At 35.2% G+C, this 27,870-nt stretch overlaps 1 protein-coding gene across 1 annotated transcript in view; it reads left to right on the plus strand.

The window, feature by feature from the left end:
- The window catches only part of Slit2 (slit homolog 2 (Drosophila)), a 107,677-nt gene that overhangs the window by 19,745 nt on the left and 60,062 nt on the right, over positions 1-27,870 (plus strand). Inside the window, exons 5-15 of the mRNA XM_013009108.1 lie at positions 7,007-7,078; positions 7,568-7,639; positions 10,536-10,607; positions 11,967-12,110; positions 12,237-12,400; positions 16,652-16,802; positions 17,848-17,922; positions 19,346-19,489; positions 22,867-23,010; positions 24,600-24,766; positions 26,540-26,672. Coding sequence (XP_012864562.1) covers positions 7,007-7,078; positions 7,568-7,639; positions 10,536-10,607; positions 11,967-12,110; positions 12,237-12,400; positions 16,652-16,802; positions 17,848-17,922; positions 19,346-19,489; positions 22,867-23,010; positions 24,600-24,766; positions 26,540-26,672 — 1,338 coding nt within the window. The remainder of the gene's footprint in view (positions 1-7,006; positions 7,079-7,567; positions 7,640-10,535; positions 10,608-11,966; positions 12,111-12,236; positions 12,401-16,651; positions 16,803-17,847; positions 17,923-19,345; positions 19,490-22,866; positions 23,011-24,599; positions 24,767-26,539; positions 26,673-27,870) is intronic.

The following is a 27,870-nucleotide window of genomic DNA, read 5'->3' on the forward strand; positions in this document are numbered from 1 at the left end:
TATGAGAAAAAAATTGCAAAAATAACTTGTTCATCTTTTTTTGTAAAATAGAACACAGGAAGCTGTATTCCCTAAAGGCTATTAAAATATTTTTATTTTTTGTCCTATAGAAAATAATTGCTTGTTGTCATAAAAATCTTGTTTCAAAACTAAATTCCTAAATTTATTGAGAATAGAAATGAGGTCCTTGTTGCCTAATTACTACCAAAGAACAAGATTTACTTTTATTAAAAAATATCTTTGTCTAGATATGCCATTTAATGAAAAGTCTTAGAATAATAATGAAAAAAGACTCATTAAAGTATATTTAAAGTCTAAGATTTCAACTATGGGTGTGTGTCTACATATATATACATATATATTAGAAAAATAACTATTTCTAGTTATGAATAGTCATAAATAGTCATAAAGTAACTTTATGTAAAACATTTTAATTTAGCTATTATCCAGAATATTTTTTGTTCAAAGTTTTAGAGTTTGTTTCCTGAAATTTTCATATCATGGTTTTATCCATGATCCAAATAAAGACATAATAACTTAGGGCCCTACAGAATACAGAGCCCCAAAACATTATTTAGTATAAAAAGAGTATTCTAGTGTGTTTGTTTAGAACAAATGTTTCATTAATTCATATTCACCAACAACCACAGTGGAGTATTTATAATATAGCTCCACAATAACACTGTATAAGATAACTTATGAAAAATACATTTGTAGATCCATAGGTCACAGATGCATTCACCACTAATCACTTGGGGTTTTCTTCTTTATTTTGGCAAAATTCCCAACTATGTATGTGTATCTTGAGAAATCATGACCATTAAAAAAGCAATTATCTTGAAAAGGTTGTAAATGTTTGTTTCATACAGAGAAAGTATTTTTTGTTTAGACTGCATGCTTACAAGGAAAAATTATATTTACGTACTTTTCCAACTTACATTTTATTTGCAGACATATATGTGTGTATATATGTGCATATTTATTTATATGTGTGTGTACATACATATGTGTCCATATATTCTTTATATGTTGTATACACACAGTGATACTTATCCTTTTTTGTTGAATTGTGTGTTCATTTAATTTAAAAAATCATAATTGATTCTTTAAAAAAACAAGATTTAATCACACTTTTGGTAATATTAGCTAAGAAGTAAGTGAGCAGCTATATATAAGTATTTATGGTTTACTGAAATTATGAACCTATTGTTTTCTGAAATCAATGAATCATGTACTTGTATTCATTTTTGGCATCAATAAAAATTTTAATATTCACAAGCACACACAAAATAGTCCTGCTAACTCGTTATCTTAGTTATGTAGGAGACAGTGGTTTGAAGAATTGCTGTTTGAGGCTAACCCATTGAAAAAATTTTCAATACCCAACCTGATTATGTTTCCCCAGCTGTGACAAGAAGTGTAAATAGGAGGATCACAGTCCAAGCTTATGAGTAAATAAATTTAAGATGATATTCAAAAAATAGCAAAAGAAACGGGGCTGGGGAATGGCTCAATCTAGGAAACATAAGGTCCTGAGTTTAAACCCCAGTACCCATATTTGTTAAATAAAGAGTAAACATGTATTTAGTTTTGTCTTTAAATGCTAAAAGACCAAGTGAGAAATAAAAGAATCTTTTCTGTACTATAATATTTTGAATTGAATTTACACTCAGGGGAATGTATCCTAGAATGACATCAGAAGGAATAAAAATAAACATAATTTTTAGATAAGTTATCCTAGGACAGGGATGGCTGAAAAATCAATTAGTATGGATATAGTCTTGAAGCAAGTGCGAGCCATATGCAAAGCATTTCCCTCTAGAGGCCAATATTCACTCGACTGTTGAAGATATTTATTAAATTTCCAAAAGTTCTAGGGACTGCAATTACAAAACAGATATAATACTGGAGTTTAAAATATGCTCGGTCATTTTATGAGGGTCCTGTGAAGGACTTCAACTGATAAAGTAACTAGAATCAACTTTACAAATAAATATAAAATATTTACTTTGGAATTTGCATGAAATACCAAATGCCAAAGGAATGTTGTGGTCTCTTGGTCAGATGCAGGGCTGATGTTTACCTCTGAGGAGATTCTGACCATAGAGAACAATTCAGGGTTCAGAAGCCAAAATCACTGCACCCAAGCCATGAAATACATGTTCTAGTACCTGGTAGCAGTTTTCTATTTATATTATAAGTAGATGGGGAAAATGGACACCCTCCCCGAAAAAAAAAATACTAATCTCTCAGCTTTTTTGCTATGTTTTGTCCACACCTGGGCTGTGTGTTATAGTTACTCTCAATCTAAATTCATGGCTTACTAGTTTCTAAGAGAGTATCCTAATTGGTGAAAGTGATTTACCCATGTCAATCGTGGAAACTTCAACCATCTTGATCTGAATGATGGCTGGTGTAGGTACCTCATAGGTGGTCACTGCAAAGCTGGATTGCTAATTGGCTTGAAAATAGAATTTATACATATTCATTTTACACCAGAGATTAAGTCATGTTGAAATTTTACCTGTGTGGCATTGGTGACAATTACAGTGCAGACTTTGTATTACATAATGCAGTATATTATATACGCAGATACTTGTGCACGTACAGATCCAAAAGTTGTTACTGCCCCAATTTTTGGACAAGGAAAATACTACCTATTTTCTCTATATCTCATTACTTTTTCACAAAACATTCTAGTAAGTTCCATTTTCACCATGTTGCCTAAATCCAAGCCACTCATGAAAAAGGAAGAATAGCTATAGTAAGACTCATAATGCTACCGAGGGATGCATTGGAACTTAATGCAAGTCGTTCTGTACAAAGCTCATACTTCTACATTGTTGGTTTTAGGCCATTTTTAGCTTACATTAGTTATACAAAGAGTGATGTCATTCCTTTATTTTCTATTCACAGACTTTCAATCACTAAAGAAAGACTTTTTTATTATCTACAAATAGAGTAACTTTAAAATATGTACTAAAGAGGGCTATTAACGATTCATTATATAAATGTTATATTGTAAAATTTTTCCAAAACTGATTGAACTGAAAATGTAAGAATAATAAGGATTAAATGCTAGTGTATAGAAAGTATAATTTAAAATAACCTAGTAGGATTTAATACCAACATCATCCCATTGAGGTAGTGTACTTTTTTAATTCCCCACTCACAGTATAGCCTCATTTTTATGTGATGGAAGATCGTCTTTACTGGTAACCACAGCAGATTATTTTATATGTCACTGAGTCACCAATCCACAAGCGATACAACTGGACTCCTCTGAGCTACTAAACATTCCTAATTGCTGTGTTCTAAGAGTTCCCGGGAATAGTGAAGAGGCTGATCCATGATTGTTCACAGATGATATTTGAACCAGAAGTGGTAAAATATTGTCTGATATAAATTCTGTAGGAATTAACTGCAAAGGTATAAAAACTTGTACCATAAATCAACAATAGGAAAAGGAGGGGGAAATGCTAGGCTAGGAAACACCAAGGAAAGAAAGCCAACTTCTATTGACTAAGCATATGTACAACATTGTTTTGGAGGTAGCAGTTGCAAAAGTGTTGATTTTCTCATTCAGTTAAGCATGCAACTAAAATTTCTTTATTGGTTTGAAGAAGTAGTAACAACCATCTTTTGGAGATTGATAGGTAGCTGCCTACTATATATAATATATATAATTATACATGTAGATACACTTATCCATACATACACAGTGATAAAATATTATGGATGTGATAGCATAAATGCAGTAGATAAAAGTGTTCTAGTCACATTTCCATGAAAAATATAATTTTCTACACTGTATATCTTGTAGAGGACATCCTTCGCTATTCTCTTTGTTAAATTTATTACTATTTTCAAAATAAAAATATTTCCCTTTCTCTGAAGGATTGGCATTTGGAAGCCTCTTAATTATGACAAGTTTCATCCTGTACATGAGCATATAGCTTAGCCTTTCTGCTGTTTTCTTAACCCTAGAATGCTTTTAATTAGCTTCTTCATGGAACAATGGATTCAAATTTGCACTCTATAAAATCCAGCAGATTCTATGTCATTAAAGGAGAAGATTAGAGGATAGCAAATTTAGAAATTGTAATTTTTTAATTTTTTTAACTTTAACCTGAAAATTGATATTTTTCTTTGTCAATTGTTGGTTGAAATACTTTTCCATTTCTCTAATACAGAGAAACTATTTGAGATGGATGTTGTTTCTAGTCCATCAATTATATTGTAAAGGTTTTATAATGAAAGGAAGACAGTGTATCCTAAAATCCCAATATGTCACAGGAAGTATACATTAGCTATGGTTTGTACACACAATATTTGAAAATATTTTTAAAAATTGTTTTATCTCTGGAAATGAGCATATTTTTATGGTTGAGATTCTGTCTCTAAATGTACAGTGCAGTAGTGTTTGTCTTAATAGACAGCTGAAGCAGTGTAACAAAATCACGAATAGCTACTGAGTCAGTATAAATATCACTACCTGATCTCTATCAAGTACTTGTTTTGGAACAAGTTTGAAAGCAAGCAGAAAAGTAAAGAAAAGCAAACAAATCCACTGAGCACCAATTCAGCTTTTTGTTGTACCGTATAGGGTGTTAGTGAAGCAATTGCAATGTGAAGATTAAGCCATGGGGCATTACAGCAATGAGCAATGTAATATCACTATCCTGTTTTAGAATCAATATTTTCACATATAAGCTCTAGTGCTATTTCAGCAAGAATTATTGTGATTTTATCATTTATATGACATTTTCATTACATATTTGTAAAAATATGGCCTTTAGTATGTTTTCTGTTTTGTTTGTCTTACTAGATATGTTTACTAATGAAATTAATTTTATATTAAGCATCAATTATCATAGCAATATATATTTTCATGCAGCTAGAATAATTTGTGTTTTTATGTAAGTAATCTGGGATCTGAGACTTTAATAAATGATAGAATTAGTGTGGTCACATTTTTTAGTTCAGCATATTAACATTTTGAAGTTTCAGTGGTGAATGCAACATTTGGAAAAATTTGCATCAAAGAATTAAGCTGTGAAATCTGTTTGAAAAATGCAGTGCTTCACCTACAAAAGGCGAAGTATGAATAGGTCTGCATTTGCTTACAGTGAAATTCCAAATATATGACATAATTTGCACAGGGAAGGAATAAAATATTTAAGCATTAATGAAAGATTGAAAAAAATTTACTGGATGCTTTATATTACTCTTAAAGTTCTGAAATGATACTTATGAAAATGATACTTATATGAAACAATCTATTTATGAATAAAGAAATCTTCCATCACAAAGAATTGTTTTTGTCATCATAATATTATATTGCTGAGAAAAAAATCTTTAACACATTGGTATGAAACTTTTTTGGATTCGGTGAAAGTCTCTAGATGACATTCTATCCATAGCTTCTTTTTAAACATTAATTATAAAAATGGGTCACAGCGCAAACATTTTGTAAACTACCAATTCAGTGTATACTAATCAATAATGTAACAGTGAAATGATTTAAATGTTCTTTGCTACATTTAGAACATTTCAAATTAATCCTCTTTCTTAAGACCTAGATAAATAAGATAGGTGTTAAATCCAAATTTTCTTCATATGATTTATTTCCTGTCTTCTGGGGTAAACTTATCCCTTCAGGGCTACAGTCCATTGAGCAGAAAATATATACACATATGCAAAAATGCTTTTAAGTGTGTATTGATAAGTATATACATGTGCATACATATATATACATTAATATGTATATATGTACACATACGTATAGATGCATGCTCATTTATACACAGGCAAATGTGTATATTTTTAATTTGGGCAGGCAAATGCATCTCATGCCAGGTAGTACAACAAAAAGGACTTACTATGAAGAAAATGTGTTGACCAATTGTAGGAATTTGGCACAGAGAAATTTTGTACCATCTCCAAAGCACAAAAGATGAAAGAAAGCAAAGTTCTAATGTGGCTCTTAGTGGACGAATTTCACAGAGGCCAGTTCAGTGGCAAAGGAGCCCGTGTTCTGTGGCTTTCTGCAGATGTACCTCTGGGATTTAGAGTGCAACAGTGGAGGAGATGGGTGGACAATGTTTGGGTTGAGATAATGGGTCGAGAAGCAGCATTTTTTTGTTGAATAAAAATATTCACCATGTGGCTTAATGAAATCTATTTGGGGTTTTTATAACTAGGAACATAAAATTCTTCTCTCTGATAGCAGGACCATAGACCAGATGATGCCAGAGTTATTTTCAAATCAGGGATTTCAGTGGGCCACAAAAGTAATAGAGTTCTGTTCGAATGCATTTTGCAGCCATTGTTTTTCTGTGAAATATTCACATGATGACAGAGACAACAATCCAGAGTCTCCTACTGAAAATCTCTACAGCATATATGGATTTGGAATTTCAAATTTTGTCCCATTTGAAGATTCAAAATGACATGGGGAATATACTAAGTTTTTCAACCTAATATCTTGCCATAGAGGAAAAATGGTTTTGTAAAATTCTATATTCAATACTAATTTTCTTTGTGAAAGAGTGATGATTAGCTTTTAAACAGTTTTTAAACTGAGTTTACTGTGAATTTCTTTTACTTATCTTTAGTGTATTAACATGTATTCTGGCTGGGGACGTAACTCTCGTAAATGCTTATCTAGCATGAACACTGCCTTGGATTTGATCTCCACAAGGAAACAGAAGACAAACACAGAATTATACTAACAAGTTAGCTGGTTAAAAATGCTGTCTCTCTTCTCAAGTGTGTAGACTACAGGGTGATGGTCTGGTTCTGCTTTGTCTTTTCCTTTCAGTCTTGCTCCACCTTTAAGGGAAGCACAATTAATTTTAATAGTCCCTTTTGGAGAAGAGAAAAGAAAGTATCCATCATGAAACAACACTAGCTTTTTCTTGACATGAATCCTGAGTGGAAATTAAGCATAACTTAGAATACAAGCTGTCATTTAAAACTTGGATTTTTTTAAATTTTATTTTAGACGCTTGGAACAGAACTCAATCAAGGTCATTCCTCCCGGGGCTTTCTCACCATATAAAAAGCTCCGAAGAATGTAAGTGAATATTCTAGAAAAAAGAAATTTATAAAATTATACAAATTATCCACACACAAGGATAACTATAAAATATTTTTGAGTTTGACAGTTTAAGCATATTAAATTATTTGATTATCTGTTGTCTAGCTCTATAATAATATGTTTATTCTTAGTAACTAAACTATGTCTTTTTTTAAAGTTCTCTGTAATTTCGCATATTAATTCACAGCAGGTTGAGTGTATGTGGTCCATACATGAAACAAATTATTACCCATTCTGTTCCTTAAAATAAGATATGGCAAATCTTTAATATGAACTTAAGGAAATAGCCAATAGTTGGATTTTAAAAGTGTGATTTATCTTTGAATTTATGATTCTTCTGATGTTCAGTTTTATAGAACCCTTGAGAAGGGCAAAGCCAACTTATAGAACCCATAAATTTCCTTCTGCTACAGTAAACCTCACCGCATCCTATTTAATTTAACCTAACCTTATTTCTGATCTTAGTGACCTGAGCAATAATCAGATCTCTGAACTTGCACCAGATGCTTTCCAAGGACTCCGCTCTCTAAATTCACTGTAAGTATCAGTCTGCAAGGCTTTGCTGAAGGACAGAAGAATCTACAAAACAGCATGGTGGCCAACGTTCAATTTAGGCTTAGGAAAACACGTGAATCGTGAATAATATTAACTAGTATTGCTGGATCTCATCATTTTTATGGGGGACCACCCTCTGTAACTAAAATGGGCCAGGTTTAGGAGTAGGTATTTTATGGTTTGATAGTTTTGCTGTTAATAACGGAACCTTAAGCTACCCTATTTGTAGAATGGCGGTTTCCATTTGAAATAAATAGAAACATTCGTTTTGCTCTTGAGGATGCTCTATTTGTGGTCTCTGTCTGAGGACTCTGTCAGTTCTTTTGAAAGGATACCCAGGGTGCTGGGCTCTAGAGAACAGGTAAGCATAGTGAATGACCACTCCATTCTACTCCTTCTTCCTAACAATTTTAAGCTGGTATTTGACCACCAAAATTCTATCTGCTGGAGGAAATGAAACTATTTTTGGCCAATGTGTGTAAGCCTTCTCCTAATAGATAAAGTGACATGTTTGTTGTCATTATAATTTGGGTTATTCCATTTATTATTGTTTGGTATAATTAATGTAAGACAAATCTTTATTAGCAATGTAGCTTTCAAAATGCATCTATTGAACCATTTCATCCTCCAGACTCTTTTTCTCACTGAGACAGTAGCAGCATTTTTATATTTCACATTCTCTTAAGAAACCAACACATTTTAATACTTAGCATTTTCTGCAGTGTTCACTGTTTTCCCTTCTTAAGTCAGAGCCTTTCCTTGATATTAGCAAAATTAAAAGTACTGTGGCATTATAGCATCTTCTGGTACGAGAGGGTTTGTGGCTGGCACAGATAGCTATATAATAGCAGTTGTTGAATAAATTAATCAAAAGGTATTGAACTGAAAATCCTGAGTCACTGCCAAATTAATCTACTCCCTTCTGTCCCCTACTGTCCTCTCCTCTCTTATTCTTGACCTCAGAGAATACATTGATACATTTTACTTTTACTTAATTTTGCCCACTTTACCCCTGACATACAGAACTTTCCCTTTTGTTCTTTGAATTTTAAAAAATCGTTTTCTTTCCGTAATTCATTTGCCTTTCTAAAGGAAAATCTATGTCCTATACAAATGAAATTTATGTTGTACTTTACAGCCCCAATACTGGTTTCTGAACAAATGGGCTGTCTCTTCACACCATGTAGCACCCAGCTTTACTTATTCCCTTGAGAGTTTTCTTCATTTATTGTCATCCATCGCACCTCACTCTGACATCTTAAAAGGGGAATAGCATCTCCCTCCCTCTATTCATCTACCTTATATGTTATTTTCTTCCTTTCCACACAGAAATAATGTACAGCTGCCAAACATATTAATTATTTAGATTGTTATTTCAGCTTTTTCCTGCATATATCATGGCATGCTTTTATTTTTCTTCCAAAAGAATATCTTTTTACCTTGTGAAATAATATATGTTTATTGTAGAAGCTACAAAAATACAAGAAGGTATATAAACCGAAATTTGTAACACTTCTACATGGTACAACACTTTTGTTCTGCTTGTATGGTTACATATTTTCCAATTGATATAATCTTGTAATACAGTGCTGTAAAGCACTACTTGTTAATTTAAAAAATTAATGTTATAGCACAAACACCTTCACATCACTAAATATCCTTGAAAGTTTGAATCTTATTGAAGGAAAACATATTAACAAATTCTTATTTTTACATTGGAGGCATTTCGTGCGTGGTTAATTTTTTGTTGTTACAAATTTTGCTGTGACTGATATTTTATACGTAAATATTGTATGGTATATTATTCTTTTTAAAAAATTGAGCTCCTAAAATAGAGTGCAAAATGGAGTCAAGTTAAAATTTAGATAAACATTTTATGACTGTTGTTGAAATACACTAACAAAAATGTTCTCACAAAATATTATTCTGCCTTCTTTGACACATAGCTCTTATGCTCACCTTGAAAGACTATAAGTAGATAAGACATTGTGTTGTGTGCCTTTTACAAGTGACTGGTGTAAGTCAACCTTTCCATTCCACTCCTTTGCTCTTTCTATTGCCTATTCATTCCTTTTGTTTGATTTAGTCCTTACTTTATTTCTTTGCTAATTGATCATCTTTTATTTGTCAATTCAATGTTGGGAAAGATCCGCTACCTCCTTGATGCATTTAATGTCTCCACTTTATTGCATACTGTGAGAACTCATTCAGGTTTATACTTCTTGGGGGTTATATATTCCTTTTTTATATTAATACATTTTTTATTGTGAAAATACCATTACAATTACATGAGCAAGGTAATGAGCACATTTCTCATTAAGAAATGTGCTCCTCCTTTGTTTCCACTTACCATCCCTGCCCTCCCCCCCCCCGGGTTATTATTTCAAAACTCATAAATCTATATTCATGATCACTCTCCTAAACAGATCTTATAATTCTCAAAAATATATATTGTATGTTTAAAATAAAAGTCCTATCTTTATATGACCAATACAATGAGGCCAGAAATTGTCTTTAAAATAAGTGAGGGATTCTATATTTAGTGTGCATATGCTGTGGTCTCATTGCCTGTGAATTATTTACATATGTATATGTGTGTATTTGCACAGGTGTATAGGAAAGCATATGATTTAATGGGAAAGATTATGAAAGGGCAATTAAGTTGTTATATGAATTGAGATTAATCTTTTTCTTTGTCTTTCATAGTTTATATAGAAACCTACATATGATCTATAATATAACCAGAGACTTTTATTCAATTTTACCTGTTACAATGTGTCAAGGTTCAACTTACCTGCTCTATTCTTGAGTACATTCATATTAGATGAATTTGTTATGCTTGTTTGATAGCTGATTTTTTTATTTTAATGTATTTCAGTGTCCTCTATGGAAATAAAATCACAGAACTCCCCAAGAGTTTATTTGAAGGACTATTTTCCTTACAGCTGCTGTAAGTATCTGTTTGCTTCAGATCTGTTGAGGATCTACTATACCCAATATTATATTTTATTAGTTTACCTTTTCTATTTTGATGGAGGCTTCTGACAATTCAACCCCAAATGATGCAACTAAGTAAAAGGGGCAAGATTACCCAAGTAAACTTAACATTGGTTGTGGCTGTTTGCTTGAAATTACAACACTTTGACATGGACCCAAAATACCTTTCTCTACACTGTCGTTAGCATATGAACATTAAGTGTATATCATTATGAATTCGTGTAACATCTGCCCTTGTGGCATCCAGGCTTAATGTAATAAATTCTGTGTAACAAAAGAGAATGTGCACTTTAGAAAGCAGAAGCTAGATGTGGCATACATCTGGATTCCTAGCAACTTGGATGTCAGTGAGGCCGAGGCTTAAAGGAGCAGGGTGGAGCGGCATGGTTCATGTGATAGCGTACTTGCCCAGTGTATAGGAAATGTTGGGCCTAATCTTCAATGGCAAAAAAATTCAAAAGGAAGGAAGAAAGGAGAAGGAAGGAAGGAAATAAAAGACAATGAAAGGAAAGGAAAAGAAGAGAAGGAAATGGAAGAGAAGGAGGGAGGAAAAGAAGGAAGGGAAGATTAAAAAGGAAAGAAAAAGAAAATAGAAAAAGCACATTAAATATGAAGAAATGAGAGAGCTAGAAATTGGGAAGGATCAAAAATACAAACATGAAAGAGAGTGGTCAGGGAAGCTGGAAAGAGGAAACATTTGAGCAGATCAAAGCAAAGGGACTAGCTAGCCAGGCAGATTATCTGGGAGCAGAATGTTGGATGAGAGGATTTAAAAAAAAGAACAAAAGACCTGTGTAGCTGACCACAGGAGCTAGGAGGAGAAAATGAAATGTGCTAAGTTCTCAGGAGTGGGTAACCTGTCCTGTTGAGCACTGTAGGGTTGGTGATTGTAAACTGACTAAGAGTAACTTGAGCTGATGTGTGTGCTTTGGAATAATCACTGGGGCTGAAAACAGACTGAATTTTCCCAGTGAGTGATCGGAGAGGTTTTCAATGTGCTAAGCATCTTCAACTCTAGAGGCTGAGTTTCACCTAGTGTTGTCTATTATTTCCGTCTACAGCCTCCTTAACATATATTTAGTCAATTTCATTGGATAGGTGAATAAATATCACAGATGGAGATTCATTTGCTCTTGCCTGTTTGGTTTACTCAGGTAAACCTCAAATCTAAGATTAGTATTTCTGGTAGCATGTCATTGTTGAGATGGAAACAAATGTGTTTCTTGGCCACATTGCCTGAAGAAGTGGAAAAGCTTACAGCCACGCTAGAGCGGGTGCCATGTTGACCTTGTACAACTATCTGATCACGCAGATTACTGAATGCCAACAAGATAAACTGCCTCCGCGTAGATGCTTTTCAGGATCTGCACAACCTGAACCTGCTCTCCCTGTACGACAACAAGCTGCAGACCATTGCCAAAGGCACCTTTTCAGCTCTGCGGGCTATCCAAACGATGTATGTATAGGAAAATCCAGACCAAATGTGACAAGCCTTGACTTTTTGTTTTGTTTTGTTTTACTCTGAACGTGGGAGTTGAGGCCCACGCAAGTTCCATATCAAGCTGTTTCTGTCTGTTACAAGGCATCTGGCGCAGAACCCCTTTATTTGTGACTGCCATCTGAAGTGGCTGGCGGATTATCTCCATACCAACCCCATTGAGACCAGTGGTGCCCGCTGCACCAGCCCCCGTCGCTTGGCAAACAAAAGAATCGGACAGATCAAAAGCAAGAAATTCCGTTGTTCAGGTAATTTCTAACTTCCTCAGACATTTCCCTGGGGACCCCCCCCAAAAAAAGCAAGTCGGTCACCCCGAGATTTAGCCTATAAGCCTGATGACCAGACCTTGTAGCACCCCTTTCTTGCCCATGAAGAAATAAAGCAGGAGAAATGCAGGCACACCCTCCCTTGTCTCCTAGCCAGCGCCTCAGTAGCCTAATGAGTCAAGTGGCAATGGTGCCAGGAAGCTGTTATACGACATTCATAGGGTTTATAGGTAGTCAGGGCCTGTTAGTGCACTTGAAATGCCTTTAAAAATATGTGAAGACTCGTGTGTGCTGTATTATTATTCTCTTTTGACCGGCTTCAAATAATCAGTCATGTTTTCGTTTCTTCAGAGTCCTGAGACTCGGTCAGGCCCAGAAATAGGAGGAAACTCTCCTCAATCCTCTAATTGTACTTTGGTCACTTTACATTCTCTTCTTTTGAATAGCACGGCGGAGACACACGTTTGTTTGTTGTTGTTGTTTTTTTATTTTAATTCCCCAAACCCAACTTTGAATGTTACATTGGATACAGAGCTAAATATAAATTCAACAGTATTGCTATTATGTACAAGACTGGATATTAACCATACTTGTTTTGAGACAGTCTTTTATCTGTGTTCTGATCACTTAATGTATCATCTATGTTGTGGGGGTTTTTTTGTTCTGTTTTTTTTTTGTTTTGTTTTATGAGGTTTTTTTTTGGTAGTTTGCTACTTAACTGTTACAAGCTATTTTACGTCGGGCAATTAATTCATACTAAAAAGCTAATATCAGAACCAGGCTGTCTATATTGTTCATGATAATAGATGCATTTATTATTCACTGTACATTATTAAATGTTAGTGAATATGCATTTTTCACTTACCTATGGTAACTGTAGTCCATTCTTAATCTAATATAACTCATATCTCTGCTTGCTGACATTCAGGTGCATCTTCTATTTTTTTCTCTTTTTTTTTTTTTTATTTAGCTAAAGAACAGTATTTCATTCCAGGTAGGTTTTGCTCGGTGGTAGGACTAACAGCAACACCCTTTCCTAGCCTTATGAAATATGGCTTCTAAACCTTGGATATGCATGCTTTCGAAAGAACACTGAATACTCTATAGATAGAGTGACTTATGCATAGATCACCTGTAGTGTCTTCCTGAATACCTGAGCTTTGCATGCAGCTTCTGATGTTCAACATTATGATTAAACTCCCACATTTTTCCCCTCTCCTTTTTACTTTGGCATATTATCTACAATTCCTCACAGTAGCTAAAAATATTTGAACCTATGGCTCTCTACTTAAATCATTTTCCTCTCTACATTATATATCAGATCTTTCAGCCTGTTTTTAAAATATAGCTTACTGAGCTAGTTTTAAAGACAGAAGCCTTTCTGATGTCAAAGAGCTAGCTCTCCATGAAATCAGTTATAAACATGCAGACCTCAATGTTCAACAGGAGAATGATATTTTTTAAGTCTTTCACATTAAAGAAAGCATTTTGACTCCTATTGGTTTACCTTTTTATACAAAAACATAAAAAATAAAAATAAAGAAGCCTTGTGCTGATTTAACTGCACTTGTTCCTTATTTATCTGTGACTTTGCAATCTTGCCTGTATGGACTGAGAATATGAATCCACAATTAGAATATTGGTGTCCATCAGGAAAACCTTAGAAGATCATGGTACTAAATGCCTTGAATTATTTAGGCAGATGGATTAAATGCTTCTAAGAAAAGTAATTGTGTTGTTTTATGACCTCATTTCAGTTCAGCACACTAAAGACTGATGGTCCGAGAGCTAGCTCTTTACACTGCATTCTATCAGTTATTTCTCTTGCCTGCCAATTGTGTAAAATGTCTCCTGACTTGTTTTAAATCATTATGTTAAAAATATTATGTTAAGTATTGATTGGCAACATTTATCATCTTCCTGCATATATTTTAGACTACAATGTGTTATAAAAGCTGTAAACAAAATGACATTTCTACAGTGTCAGGCTACAAAATCATCTTTACTTTCTTATAAAAACTTTGGGTTTGGGCTGGGAAGGTGGCTCAGTGGTAGAGCGCTTGCCTTGCATGCCTGAGGCCCTGGGTTCGATTCCTCAGAACCACATAAGCAAAAAGAAAAAAGCCAGAAGTGGCGCTGTGCCTCAAGCAGTAGAGTGCTAGCCTTGAGCTGAAGAGCTGAGGGACAGCGCCCAGGCCCACAGTTCAGGCCCCACGACTGGACCCAAAAAAAAAAAAAAAAAACTTTGGGTTTGATGGCTATTTTAAGGAGATATTTATTGCTTGTAATTATTGAAGTATAATTGAGATATGATTTGCATATTTAGGTATAGTACTTATTCTGAATTGATCAAGGAATATTTTATATTTTATGTTCATTTGACTAACATGTAACAAGTTGAACAGTTGATTGGCCTTCATTGGTAATATTTGAAATGTATTATTTTGTTGCATAATTACAAATTGGAAAATCATGTGATAGTCTTTATCAAATTGAAGAAAAGCCATTTTCCAAGTTTGGAATAGCATATCAACATGACTTAAATCCCTAAATTGTAGCATTTCATGTATCTCATTATTATCAAATCATTCCAACTACTCTATTTGAATATACTTTTTATTATTTACTTTATTCAAAATGATGATTAAAATACCCAGGACACAGAATGATTCTCTAGGCTTCTACTTCAATGGACTTTTTAACTATACCCCTTAAGGATCCCTACGATTGGTTGGTTTTCCATTCATTTTTAGGTATGTACTTGCCAATTTCTATTCTATACAGCATTCTAAATACTAGTGATACATCTTGCAGAGAGTCCAACTTTTGAAGGAAATTGACAAGAATTTGACGTTCTTTGCATCTTTTATGCCATTGCTTTTCCCGTGAAGCCAGTATGCTTCCAAAAATTACAAATTATACAAAGCGTGACAAATCCATCCTCCCATGCTGTTCCCCTACAATTGACAAGCTTAAAAAAAAAGACAAAAGTATAGTTTGAGATATGTGTCTATTAACCTTAATTGGGGTTGCTCTTGTCTTTCTTTCCTTCTTTGGTGATTTTTATTTTTTGCAGGAATTCACCACTTGGGCTGTAAGTAAATGTGTCTGATCTGAAACATGATATCTTCCCTTTTCAATCCCTGATGTACCTTCTTGTCTCAGTCTTTTGCGCCTTTTCCTCCCCTCTCTTAGAAGTAAACCACAAATCTTCTGAGCTTTCCTGTTGTCCTTGTAGCTTTTACCTTCCACTCCTTGCTCCTGAAAGCTACGGTCTACCTTGCGCAGTTCTGAGGAACATTGGAGAGGCACCTTTGAGTCTTAGCCCCTTCTTTGTGTTTCCAGGAACTCTCCGGTAGTAATACTCTTACTATGGTCATACACATTCTGCAGGAAGAATGCATGTCATGTAAACAGTATTATTACGTTTCCAGAAACGTCTGTATAGCTTTGTTCTCCTGCTTCCCTTCATCTCTCCTCTTGGTCTGACCTCTGGCCTAGTGGTTGGTGTAGTGATAACGTAGCGAGATTTTCTGTTGTGCTTGATTTAACCATGTGGTTGCGAGGTATGAGTAAAACATGGTTCCGTCAAGCACCATGGAACGTCACGCAGCTTTCTACAGCATAACACGCTGCTGAGGCTCCATTCGGGATTTACTTGTCTCTTTGCATAAAATCTAAATGGCAAACAAACAAACCAAAAAAAAATATCAAAAAACCCAAAGAGGGCTCTAGGTACTTCTGAAGATTATGCGACAGGGCTAGAACAATAAAAAATGCACAGAAAATTATAAAACAAACAAACCTGAGGACATGTATTTGCCTTGAAAGCCCTCATTTGTTAATGATATAACACAGGACAATGTTGATCACTGGAGATATTTTCAATTTTTGACTCAGAAAAAAATATGAACGTTGTTGTCTTTTCTTTTCTTTGTTAACAATACATAGCCATTGTGTGCTTAAGTTGTTGAAATAGTCTGGAATGGCTCAGAACTGGATCAGCAGAAAGTACGGCTGTGAAAAGCTCAACTTTATTAATGTTTTTCCTGTCATGTGAATCTGGTCACTCTTTTTTTTCCAGAAAATTCCAAGCCTTTCTTGTAACCCTCTCCTGACCAAAATTCCCTAAGTTGTCTCCCTGCTTACTCTTTTTCTGCCTACAAGTTAACAAATATTCTGACTTTTTGACTCAGTATCTCTCTCTTTATTTTTGGTTTGAATCCTCCGTAGGTACAGAAGATTACCGATCAAAATTAAGTGGAGACTGCTTCGCAGATTTGGCTTGTCCCGAAAAGTGCCGTTGTGAAGGGACCACAGTAGATTGCTCCAACCAGAAACTCAACAAAATCCCAGACCACATTCCCCAGTACACTGCAGAGCTGTAAGTTCATTCTAGAAATTGCTCATCAGGCTTAGAAAGGGACTAAAATATCAAAGAATAATAATTTTTGAAAGAATAATAATTTTTGTTTTGCCACTTTTATTCCGAGTATGTGCATTTATCTTGATGTATATACATCGCCCTGAAAGTAGCTTGTCTCTGTAGAAGGAACAATTAGTTGATTCAGTTTACACTTAATGAGTATTTGAGTTTTTGAACTTACTCTGGGTGTCATCTACACACAAACCCACTTCTAAGAACTTAGTTTAAACGTAATGTATATATTCCTTACAGAGATAAGTGAAATTGGATATAGTTTAGTGTCTACATTTTACATCTTAGTTAAGTTTTTGAATCTAATCAAAGGAGTCCTTTTTGATCCATGTTACCACTTCACTGACTCACAGAAAGATTCAGCAATGGACCTGCAGCCAAGGGCAAAGTGTCAGGTTTTGTTTTCCTCACTAGCAGACAGCAAAACAAGGAAAACAAAAGGCAACTGTGATGTAATTTATGTTTACAAGCCTCACATTGATCCTGAACCTAACATGTACTAGATGTGAAAAAAAAGTGTGAATGTGGAATTATTGGTTAATTCTGGAACCAACTAAGGATTCCATGTATTGACTCTTATTTATATAGTGCTAGTGTCCTAAACATAGAAGGAAAACACAGAATGTCTTAGCAGTGTGTGTATAGACCACTGTAAATGCTACAAATTACCAGATGGTGTTCTTCAAAGGAGAGGCACTAGTGGAAAAGAGTTGGTGAGAATGTTCTAGACATTACTGAGGTAGAAATGGTTTTGATGCTTTTTTTTCTTCTGACTGCCTGAATCTTAATATGAAAGAACGCTTATAAGACCACTTGATGACTAAAATTTGACTGCAGTGGGAAAATACTTCCCATAGATCTCTGTGTTAATTGCACTATATCGTCTTATTTTAGTTATTGTCATTAAATAAGGGTATCATTTATTCTGATAAGAAAAAATGAAACTCCTCCCCTGTCACTGATCATGTAACCTGCAGTCTTGTTTCCCTAGGCGTCTCAATAACAATGAATTCACAGTGTTGGAAGCCACAGGAATCTTTAAGAAACTTCCTCAATTACGTAAAATGTAAGTGGTTCAGAGTGGTGGTTTTCAATAGCTGTAGTGTTTTGTTGTCTTTTCCCTATGCCTTTCAGGTGAGTGATAATTCATTTTTTTAGAAAATATTAAATAAAGCAGGAAATCTGATTTTAAATATTTCCCCCACATGTTCAAATGATGCCAATCAAAGCCTTTGTCTGTTGCTCTGATGCAGACAGCTGTTTGGCTGTGACCACAGCATGAAGCCAGACATCCCAGCACATGGAAAATGGGCTCTGAGCTGTTGTGTAACTTCCTTGACTATTCCCCAAATCACGTTGTTATTTTCTTGAAGCACATTCATGCCAACTGTTTGTCTTTTTGCTTCATTAAACTTTCATTAGAATTAATGGCTGGTAAACTAGAGCTTGATAGCTCATCTGTGTTCCTACATGTCCACAACTCATATTTTAAGATAAGTTCATAAACTCAGCAGTTTCAACAATACTCCGTCAGCATTACATACCCCTGAGCAGGAGGGAAGGGGGACAGGACAAAGGCCACCATGCAGGGACAGGGAGCCTCTTTAGATAAGAAGGAGCCTTACCTCCCCATGAGCTGACAGGTGCATGGACCTCAGTCAGCCAGACTTTCAGTGGCCTAGCCAGCTGAACCATCTCACTCTAATATGCTATCTCCTCAGCATTTTCTGATTTCTTAGCTGTCTTCCTTTTGGGTGCTACATACTGATTCTTTTTAGCTGTATTATACTTTTGAATACAGTAATTTTTGGACAGCTGCTTTGAGCAATATTGAGAGAGGAATAAATGAAAGATCAATAAAAATTATCTTCTTTGGGGAGCCACCAGTGGTCTTTAGTGAGCAAGGAAGGAAGAAAAACAAAGAGCCTCGGCAGAGTTGTTACCTTAATGGGGACCTTGTTACTCTTTGGACAAGCAGTATATATTAGTTGAAAGTTTTATATATAGTGCTAAGAGTTGTCTGTTTCAAAATATTATTACATAAAAAGTTTAACTGGAAATAAACCACTAGCCATATGGACATCTGATGTTTTCTAAGCATTGACACATCCTAGTCTATTCTTCTCACGACCCTACTACTGAGATATCTTCTTTGTACCATTAATTAATCAACCATTGTAATCAGAGAAATGTCTTCCAATAATTCCTTATTAAGTCTTATGGAGCAAGTAAAAGCTATATGTAACCCTCCAGAATTTTGTACTGTAGGAGACCCTTGTAGAACATTTTGCGACATTCTGAGATGGTACATTCTGTCTTAGTATTACTGACCTTTTAGCTTCAAGGAACAGAAAGAACTCTTGCAGTACAGTGTAATGAAATACTGGGTAATAAAAAGGTTGTGATTTGTTCAGAACAAGCAAATGATCCTGATGTCTTTGTTAGAGTGGAATCACTTATGAGCTTTTGTTTCTATAATTTTTATTTAGCAATTTTAGCAACAATAAAATCACAGATATTGAGGAGGGAGCATTTGAAGGAGCATCTGGGGTAAATGAAATACTTTTCACTAGTAACCGTTTGGAAAATGTTCGGTATAAGATGTTCAAAGGATTGGAAAGCCTCAAAACTTTGTAAGTACTCTGATTTACCTTGTACTACTACTAACAGATTGGACGTTGTGGTTCAATGCAATTCTGGCAGGATGGAAGACTGTTTGTGCTACCTACAAACAGTCTCTGACTGACTCAGTCTCTGCCTCTTGTTCTCTTTATCTTAGAATAGCTGTCTGTCTGTCTGTCTGTCTGTCTCTTTCTCTCTTTCTCTCTCTCTCTCTCTCTCTCTCTAACACACACACACACACACACACACATACACACATAGAGGCACAAATATACCAACCTTCTTTAAAGACAAAGTCTCTTAAATCCAGTATTTCTGCTGTAATTATGCTGCTAACAAATGGTCAAGAAATCCACTCCGACCATTACTAACCCCTGATCAAAATAAATTGTTCTTGTTTTGTATAGATACGGTGTCCCTCTAAATGTTCATCTTCTTTCCTTTTCCTCAGTCATATCTACCTTATATCCCATCTTGATCTAAGGACTCAAATTTTAGAGTGTACACCAACAATTGCAACACAATTTCTCTATTTATCTGGAGACTGCACTGTGCTGTTCCTGCCAGGTTTTGTGAAAAATGAGATACTTCTTGGTAGTCAATATTTAACTCTCTGTTGTAAGGAAAATATTCTAAGAATTGTGCCTACTTGTTCAGAGGTGGAGAAGGTGGGACAAAGAAAATCTTTAGGTCTCCAGAAGGTTTTATAGCCAGGCACTGGTGGTCCACACCTGTAATCATAACTGCTCAAGAGTCTGAGACCTGAGAATAGATGTGTGAAGCCTACCCAAACAAAAAAACGTCCTTGAGACTCTTGTCTCCAATCAAACATCAAAAGATGAAAGTGGAGCTGTCTTTCCAGTGGTAAAACAACAGCTTTGAGCAAAAACATGGGGCCCAGGCCCTGAGTTCAAGTCCAAGACTGCAGCAGCAAAAAAATAAAAAGGTTTTTATGTTTGTTTGTTTGTTTTTGTTCAGTCATGCGCTTTGAACCAATAGCCTGGGTGCTGTTCCAGAGCCCTTTTGCTCAAGGCTAGTGCTTGTCCACATTGAGCTACAGCTTCATTTCCAGTTTGGGGTGGTTCATTGGAGATGAGAGTCTCATAGACTTTCCTGCCCTGGCTGGCTTTGATCCACAATCTTCAGATCTGAGCCTCCTGAGTAGCTAGGATTACAGAGCCACTAATGCCTTGCTACAAAAAATGCAAAAAAGATTTGAAAAAAATAGCCAAGAATTAAATTGATAATAAGTGACATCTTTTTATTACTTGAATTCTCTTCAGTAAATATATATTTTTAATTGTTTATACTTTAATTGTACAGAATCATGTTTGAAAAAATAGTGACTTTAAATGAACCCTAAGATATGTATTTAAATGTTTTTTTTCTTTCATGCATTTGTTTCTAACGCATTTATAAGATTATTTCTTAGTTGCTTTGTATGTCCCTCCCCCACAGTATAACCCCTGCTTTCACTGTATTTGATGTCGGTATAATTTGTGGAGGGGAAGGGGAAAAACAAGTCGTTTAAATAAGGATACAGGTGGACCCGTTGCAACAATGAGAAGTACACGTTGTCATGTTGAAAATGAACTTTACAACTTTGGTGTTGGGGAGAGAGGATTGGGTGGGGGGGTGGGGGAGGCTGGGAAGGGATGGGAAGGGGAAACAAAGGAGGAGGCTACAATGCTTGATAAGAAATGTACTCATTATCTTGCCCATGTAATTGTAACCCCTCTGTACAGTATTTTCACAATAAAAAATATAGTAGAGAGAAAAATAAAAATCTGGAAGCTTTTGGAGGACAAGGAAGAAACTATTTGTAATCAAGAGGCAGGGAGCCCTGGGTAATACAATAGGGAGAAACCCACAAGTGTCCCTCCCCCCACCCCTACTGGCTCTCTCTTGAATCCAGTTGTACCATCACAAGCAAAGCTGAGCAACTGAGACCCAGACACAGGGTATTTCAAGTTATAGAGTAGGTTTAGCTAAACTTATCCATATCTATATGTATATATCTAGCTGGTCTTATCTATCTATCTATATTATATATTTATAAAATTCATATGGGACTTTTGGGGTTGGCGCACTATAGGTTTGATCAGCAGAGTATAATTTCCCTTAGGGTGAATCACCCCCTTACTAAGACATTTGCATACTTCAACAAGTTTCTTTCATCCCTTGAGATTTCAGGGTAATCTTGGTGTACTTGTATCCTTATGGATTTTTTTCTAGCAACAGAGAGTAAAGTTTTCTTCAAGACTTCCTAGGGATCCATGACTCTAACCAGATTAAGATCAAGTGTTCTTTATTATTTATGAGCAAGGAAAGAGCTGATAAGGAAGGGTATTTCACATTTTGTATTTGTTTCTTAACATGAAATGATGACTTGATACAGGAAACCATCCTTTCTTCCTATCTATGATTTAGCAGGATGCAAACATTTTTATCTCTTATCTCTTTTCCGGCATTCTAAAATTCAAGGCAACACTTTTATTCATTTCATTCACTCTTTTATATCATGCAGTATTCTAGCAGAATAATTAGCTCACGTTTAAGGGAAAAAATTAATACATTTAATTTCAGGTATTCTCAATCAGATTTAAGGCAGCTATGTGTTTGTAGGTGGGATTTGGAGAGAGCTTTTGCCACACAAATCAACAGGATAGTAGAGAATTTCGAAGTGAGCCAGTACGTTAGCAAAGATGGGGAAAGGACAGCAATGTTAATTGTATTAATTAATATCAATAAAAAAAACCCTAATCAATCAGGGTGTTTTCAAGGTAAATCTATTTCAACTTCCTGGTGTGCCTCTTTTATAGGTCCTGAACTTGAAACAGTAGACAGATTTTCATACACAAAGTAATTTATGTAAGCTCTGTGGATGCTCCATCTTGTTTGCTTGCCAGGCCCTGTTTGACATTGACTCAATATCCAAGTCCCTGAGCTGCCCTCATTTACAGCAGCTATTGATTCTTTTCTCTCCTCCTTTCTATGCAACCTCAAATGCCATAGTACCCTGAATACACAAATCACAGAGCTCCAAGGACTCCAGGACTCAGCTGTAGGTGAATTAGGACATTACGCAATCATGCAAACACAAATACCATCAAAATCCAACATTTTCCCCTCACCAGGAGATTGTAAGTCACACAGGAAGGATCACTATGCCTTTGGCAACTGAGTTTTATCATTGGTAACTCTAAGTATTTCATTCTTACAGTATGTTCTCTAAACACATAGCATTTCCTGGTGGCTGAAGAACATTTAAAAAATAGTAAAGAAAATACTATGTATTTGCAAAGAGGGATTGTTCTTTTGATTCTCAGATATGCAAAATGGATTGCCTGAGCCTCTGTCTCCATACATGTCCTTTTCTTTCCCTCAGGATGTTGAGAAGTAATCGCATAAGCTGTGTTGGGAATGACAGCTTTATAGGACTCAGTTCTGTACGTTTGCTTTCTTTGTATGATAATCAAATTACTACAATTGCACCAGGGGCGTTTGACACACTCCATTCCTTATCTACTCTGTAAGTATGAAAAACAGTCCTATGTCTTGCTTTAGCCAATGTATTACATTCTTCATATATATTAATAGCATTCTGATGCATTATTGGACATTACATAAAAACATGAACAAGGATCTAGGTATTATAAATGGACCTATTGGATTTTTTGTTAAATTTTAGCCTTTGTTTTTTTTTAAATGTAACTTACTCTCTTACATTAAAGTTAGAAAATTATATTATTTTTCAGTACATCCTTTTCATAGTAATAGGGTCAATGATATCACTTAATTTGTAAATGTTAACATATTTACTATGTGACAGTGTTGCAAAAAATGAAATGGTATAGCTTTCCAGAATTCTCACATTGAGGTATTTTTAGATGAGTATCACAAAAATAGAATTGACAAGGTCATTGCCAGCAAACTACACTCAAGAGGATCATTCACAATGACAGTGACAATGACAATGAGATGAGTCAGTCAACAATAGAAATGGTTTACTAGTGGACATTCATGGGGAAATATTGAAGACAAAGTTGTCTGTCCAAGAGATATTTTATATAGGCAATTTGAAAATAAAGAGTCTAGTGGGTCAAGAACTCAGAAGGTATTTATAAACAATATGTATTTATAAACAATATGTATTTCTGGGCTCTTGTATATCAATGTCTGAAAAGCAGTCCATGAAATGATAAAGGTTATAACTAATAACTTCCTAGTAATGAGGGCATCAAATCTATCTATCTGTCTGTCTGTCTATCTATCTATATTTAACACTATACTAATCTAACTCAATAGGAGTGGCATTGGGTATAAAGATAATTAGAGTAAAAAATAAAAAGCCTGTTTAACACACTTCAAGTCATTGAAGAAATAACCTGAGGAAAGCAGCCATCAATCAGTAAACTACTTAATCTTTTTTCCACATAGACTGTGACATTTTACATGGAGTGACTAATTTGTGCATATTAGAGTTGGCATGTTTATAAATAATAGGATTGTCAATAGGTTTGTGCTGTAGTGGTGAGATGCCAAAAGTATTGAGATTTGTAGAAGTAAATTCATTTTTATAACTGGCATTTAATCAACTCAGCTGTCAGTTCAGATAGGAAACCTATTCTCTGGAGCAAATAAGAGACAGGAATTGTGCAGTGACAAATTAATGAAATAGTGATGTCAGGTTAAACTCAATAATATAAGGTAATCAGCCTTCATCTTTATATTAAATTACTGCATTATCAGTGCAGGAAAGTTTGACAGTAAGTCAGATTTCTGACAAGTTTCAATTATTTCCCAATGAGGTATCTCCCAGGATCCACTACATAAACACTAAATTGCTGCCTTCACATTATTTTTTGCATGAAATTATTTGAAGAATTCTTTTATGTGAAAGTATTGATTGTTACCAAGTTCCAGACATAAATATTTTAGAAAAAAATGCATAGCATATGTTGCGTGAGATTGAGCATGAATAGAGGGACAGGAATACAGAGATGAAGAAGGAATCATTCCAAAAGAAATTGTGTGGGAAAAAGATGGTCACCTAGGGTTTTCAAAAGTAACCAATAAAGCCCTGAACTAAACTGTGCATTGTTTGCATATGGTGCTTAGAAACCTCTTGGCCAATCCTTTTAACTGTAACTGCTACCTGGCTTGGTTGGGAGAGTGGCTCAGGAAGAAAAGGATTGTAACCGGAAATCCTCGCTGTCAAAAGCCATACTTCCTCAAAGAAATCCCAATCCAGGATGTGGCCATTCAGGATTTCACTTGTGATGATGGTAAGCTAAACTTGAGATGCTTCTTTGGCCATCAGGCATTTGTCCAAAAGTCTGTGCTACTGTTCCTCATACAAACAATCCAGCATGCTGTCTCTCCTTCCCTATGCCATCTCCTTACTGTCTCATTCTTGGCTTTGTTGTTTGTTTCATTTTAGCCTCAGGGCACTTCTTTGTTAAATTGTATTTTTCTTATCTTTAAGTATTTGTACAAAGGAGTTGCTATTCAACACATCTGCTGATGAATACAATGTGTCTTGATCAGTGTCTACCATTTTATCCTTCTTCCCCATTTCTCCCAACCCAAGCCCTTCTCTCAATTTTCTTCATTTTGTAGAATAGGCATTGAATTTCATGACTCATTCTCTACCTGCTCTTCCTCCTCTCTCTTCATTCCTTTACCTCCCTCTCTTTAACCCTACCCCCAAGATCTCATGTACCAGTTTGCTGGTTTTTATGTTATTAAGAGTGTCAGTTAGTCTTTCTGACTCAGTTAGAATCTAATTTGATGTGTGTTTCTGAATGTTTTAGATGAATTTTTCTGATTCCTAGTTTGTAATCAAAAGTATTTATATAACTTCATTTTGGCTTTCCTTTATTATCTTCAGCAGTTTTTGGAGAAATACAAGTTTCAAATAAGTAAAGTGACTGTTTAATGGACTTTTTAGTAAAAATGACAAAAGTAACTTTTCACTTTAATTTTTTTATTATCAAGGAGTTATTCAAAATGGTTTCAATTCAACATGTCAGTTTAGGAGTACAAAAGCATCAGTTGCCTCCTCCTACCCCCATCTCCCAACCTCCCAGTTTTCACAGTTTAATATTTTCTCTCTACCAATGAATTTGATTTCCATAAGAGCCTTATTAGTAGGTAGAGTCTGTAATATTATCATTGCTTGAGAGCAGAGAGCTAATTAATTTAGGCCCTATATATGTATTTAAGAATAAAATTTTATTATATTGAGGGTGGTACTATATTTGGCAGTATCATTTTTTAAACTCAGGACTCACCCATCATGCTAGGTCGACACTCTCCCACTGGGCCATGCCTCCAGCCCTATTTTTCACTTATTATTTTTAGGGCAGTGTCTCCCTTCCCCCCTGGCTGCCCATAGACTTCTCTCTGCTTACTCTAGGCTTCCTATAGTAGCTGGGAATATAGATGTACGCTGGTACCACATAACTTCTTTGAAGGTGGAGTCTCATGGATGTATAGCCCTGGCTGCCCTGGAAGAATGATCCTTCTTATTCCAGTTTTCCATGTAGTTTGGGATGACAGGCACACGTCACCGTGTGTACATATGGGTTGAGAAGGACGTCTCAGAGCTTTTCAGCCAAGGCAATCCTTGAATTGCAGTCTCTACACATAGCTGGGCTCATAGGCCTGAACCACGGGCACTTGGATGAAATCCTGTCTATTAAATGAGATTTATGCATGCAATTTTTGCTTAACATTTTAAGTTAATATGGTTCTTTATGTCTCTTCACATCTATTCCTTAATATTTTCTATAACTCATTTTATATACACAAATTCTAAATGAAAATGTATTTTAAGTACCTGGACAAATTATTCACTATTACAATTATATTGGTAATAGAAATTGTAAATTATTTTCTGACCCCAGAGGGTCTGAAAACACAAAGTATGGTGTCAACTTTTTATTAACTGTAAGTGATCAAGAATTAACACTTGTTTTTGCTAACCTAATAACATAAAATCCCTCCTTGATATACCGCAAACCCACTATTTTCCTATGTTTCCTCTGGTAATTCAGGAAACGATGACAATAGTTGCTCTCCACTGTCTCGCTGTCCTGTGGAATGTACCTGTTTGGATACTGTTGTCCGATGTAGCAACAAAGGCTTAAAGATTTTGCCAAAAGGAATTCCAAGAGATGTCACAGAGTTGTAAGTACCAGTTTTTCCCTTTCCTAGACAGTTCCTTTCCTATACCAAAGGAATGGAGATGCCCCAAAAATCATTAGAATACTGCTTGCAAATTAGGTCTGGTTAATAATCACCACATAAAAGTGTAGATCTGTAATGCAAAACTCAATCCAAGGACTCTCACAAATGGCTAGGGGAATGTTTTCATTTTTTTAAAATTTTCCATGGAACCATTTCTTAGTACCTTTGAGTTACAGCATGGCAAGTAGCATGACAAAATATTAGGCAGCCTCCACTTACTTGCCCATGTAGCTTTGTTCTTTAATTTAGCATTTTAAGACCCATAGGGTCAATCAAATACACTTTGGGAAATGATGCATAGATAATTTATTACAGGGGCTACAATATCCCATATAGTTAGTCATTTTTTTTGTTTTTTGGGGTTTTTTTGGGTTTTTTTACCCTTACCTTTGAACTGCAGTCACATGCTCACTCAGTTCCTGTTAGTACCATTCACTCCACTTAATTAACTAAGCACTGCTTTATGTGCATGTAATTCAATATTTAATTACTCTCCTTACATCAGAAGATTATATGGGCATCTTAACCTTCCTCTATTGGAAGACTGGATTAGATGTGTGTACATTATACAAAGCCTTGATTATAGAAATAGCCCCAGTGAGAAGCAAAGCACACAGGTTGTCTCTGATGCTAAATTCCTGCTTTTACCATTTTATGTGGCCTATGCCTTGGTCCCTTTGCCAGAGTCCTATCAAAGAATTGTCAAATCTTCTTTAATTTCTGTATAAAGTTTCTTTAGAAAATCAGTTTAGTTTACCCTGTTTATATTATCTATATTCTATATATGTATTCTGCCATTTGAATCTTCAGTCTATTTTACTAAAAACAGTGTACCAAAACAACTATGTTTATCACAGCATTAGTCACCATAGCTAAGATATGGAACCAACTCAGATGCCCCTCAGTAGGTAAATGGATCAAGAAAATGGGGTATATATACACAATGGAATTCTATGCCTCCATCAGAATGAATGACATTGCCCCAATTGTTAGGAAATGGAAAGACCTGGAAAAAATTATATTAAGTGAAGTAAGCCAGACCCAAAGAAACATAGGTCCCATGGTTTCCCTTATTTGCAATAATTAGTATATAGCTAGGATAATCTTATCAGATGAGCAGAATAGCTCAATAACTATG

The sequence above is a fragment of the Dipodomys ordii genome, unplaced genomic scaffold (genome assembly GCF_000151885.1).
Source record: "Dipodomys ordii isolate 6190 unplaced genomic scaffold, Dord_2.0 Scaffold8, whole genome shotgun sequence".
Lineage (NCBI taxonomy): Eukaryota > Metazoa > Chordata > Mammalia > Rodentia > Heteromyidae > Dipodomys > Dipodomys ordii.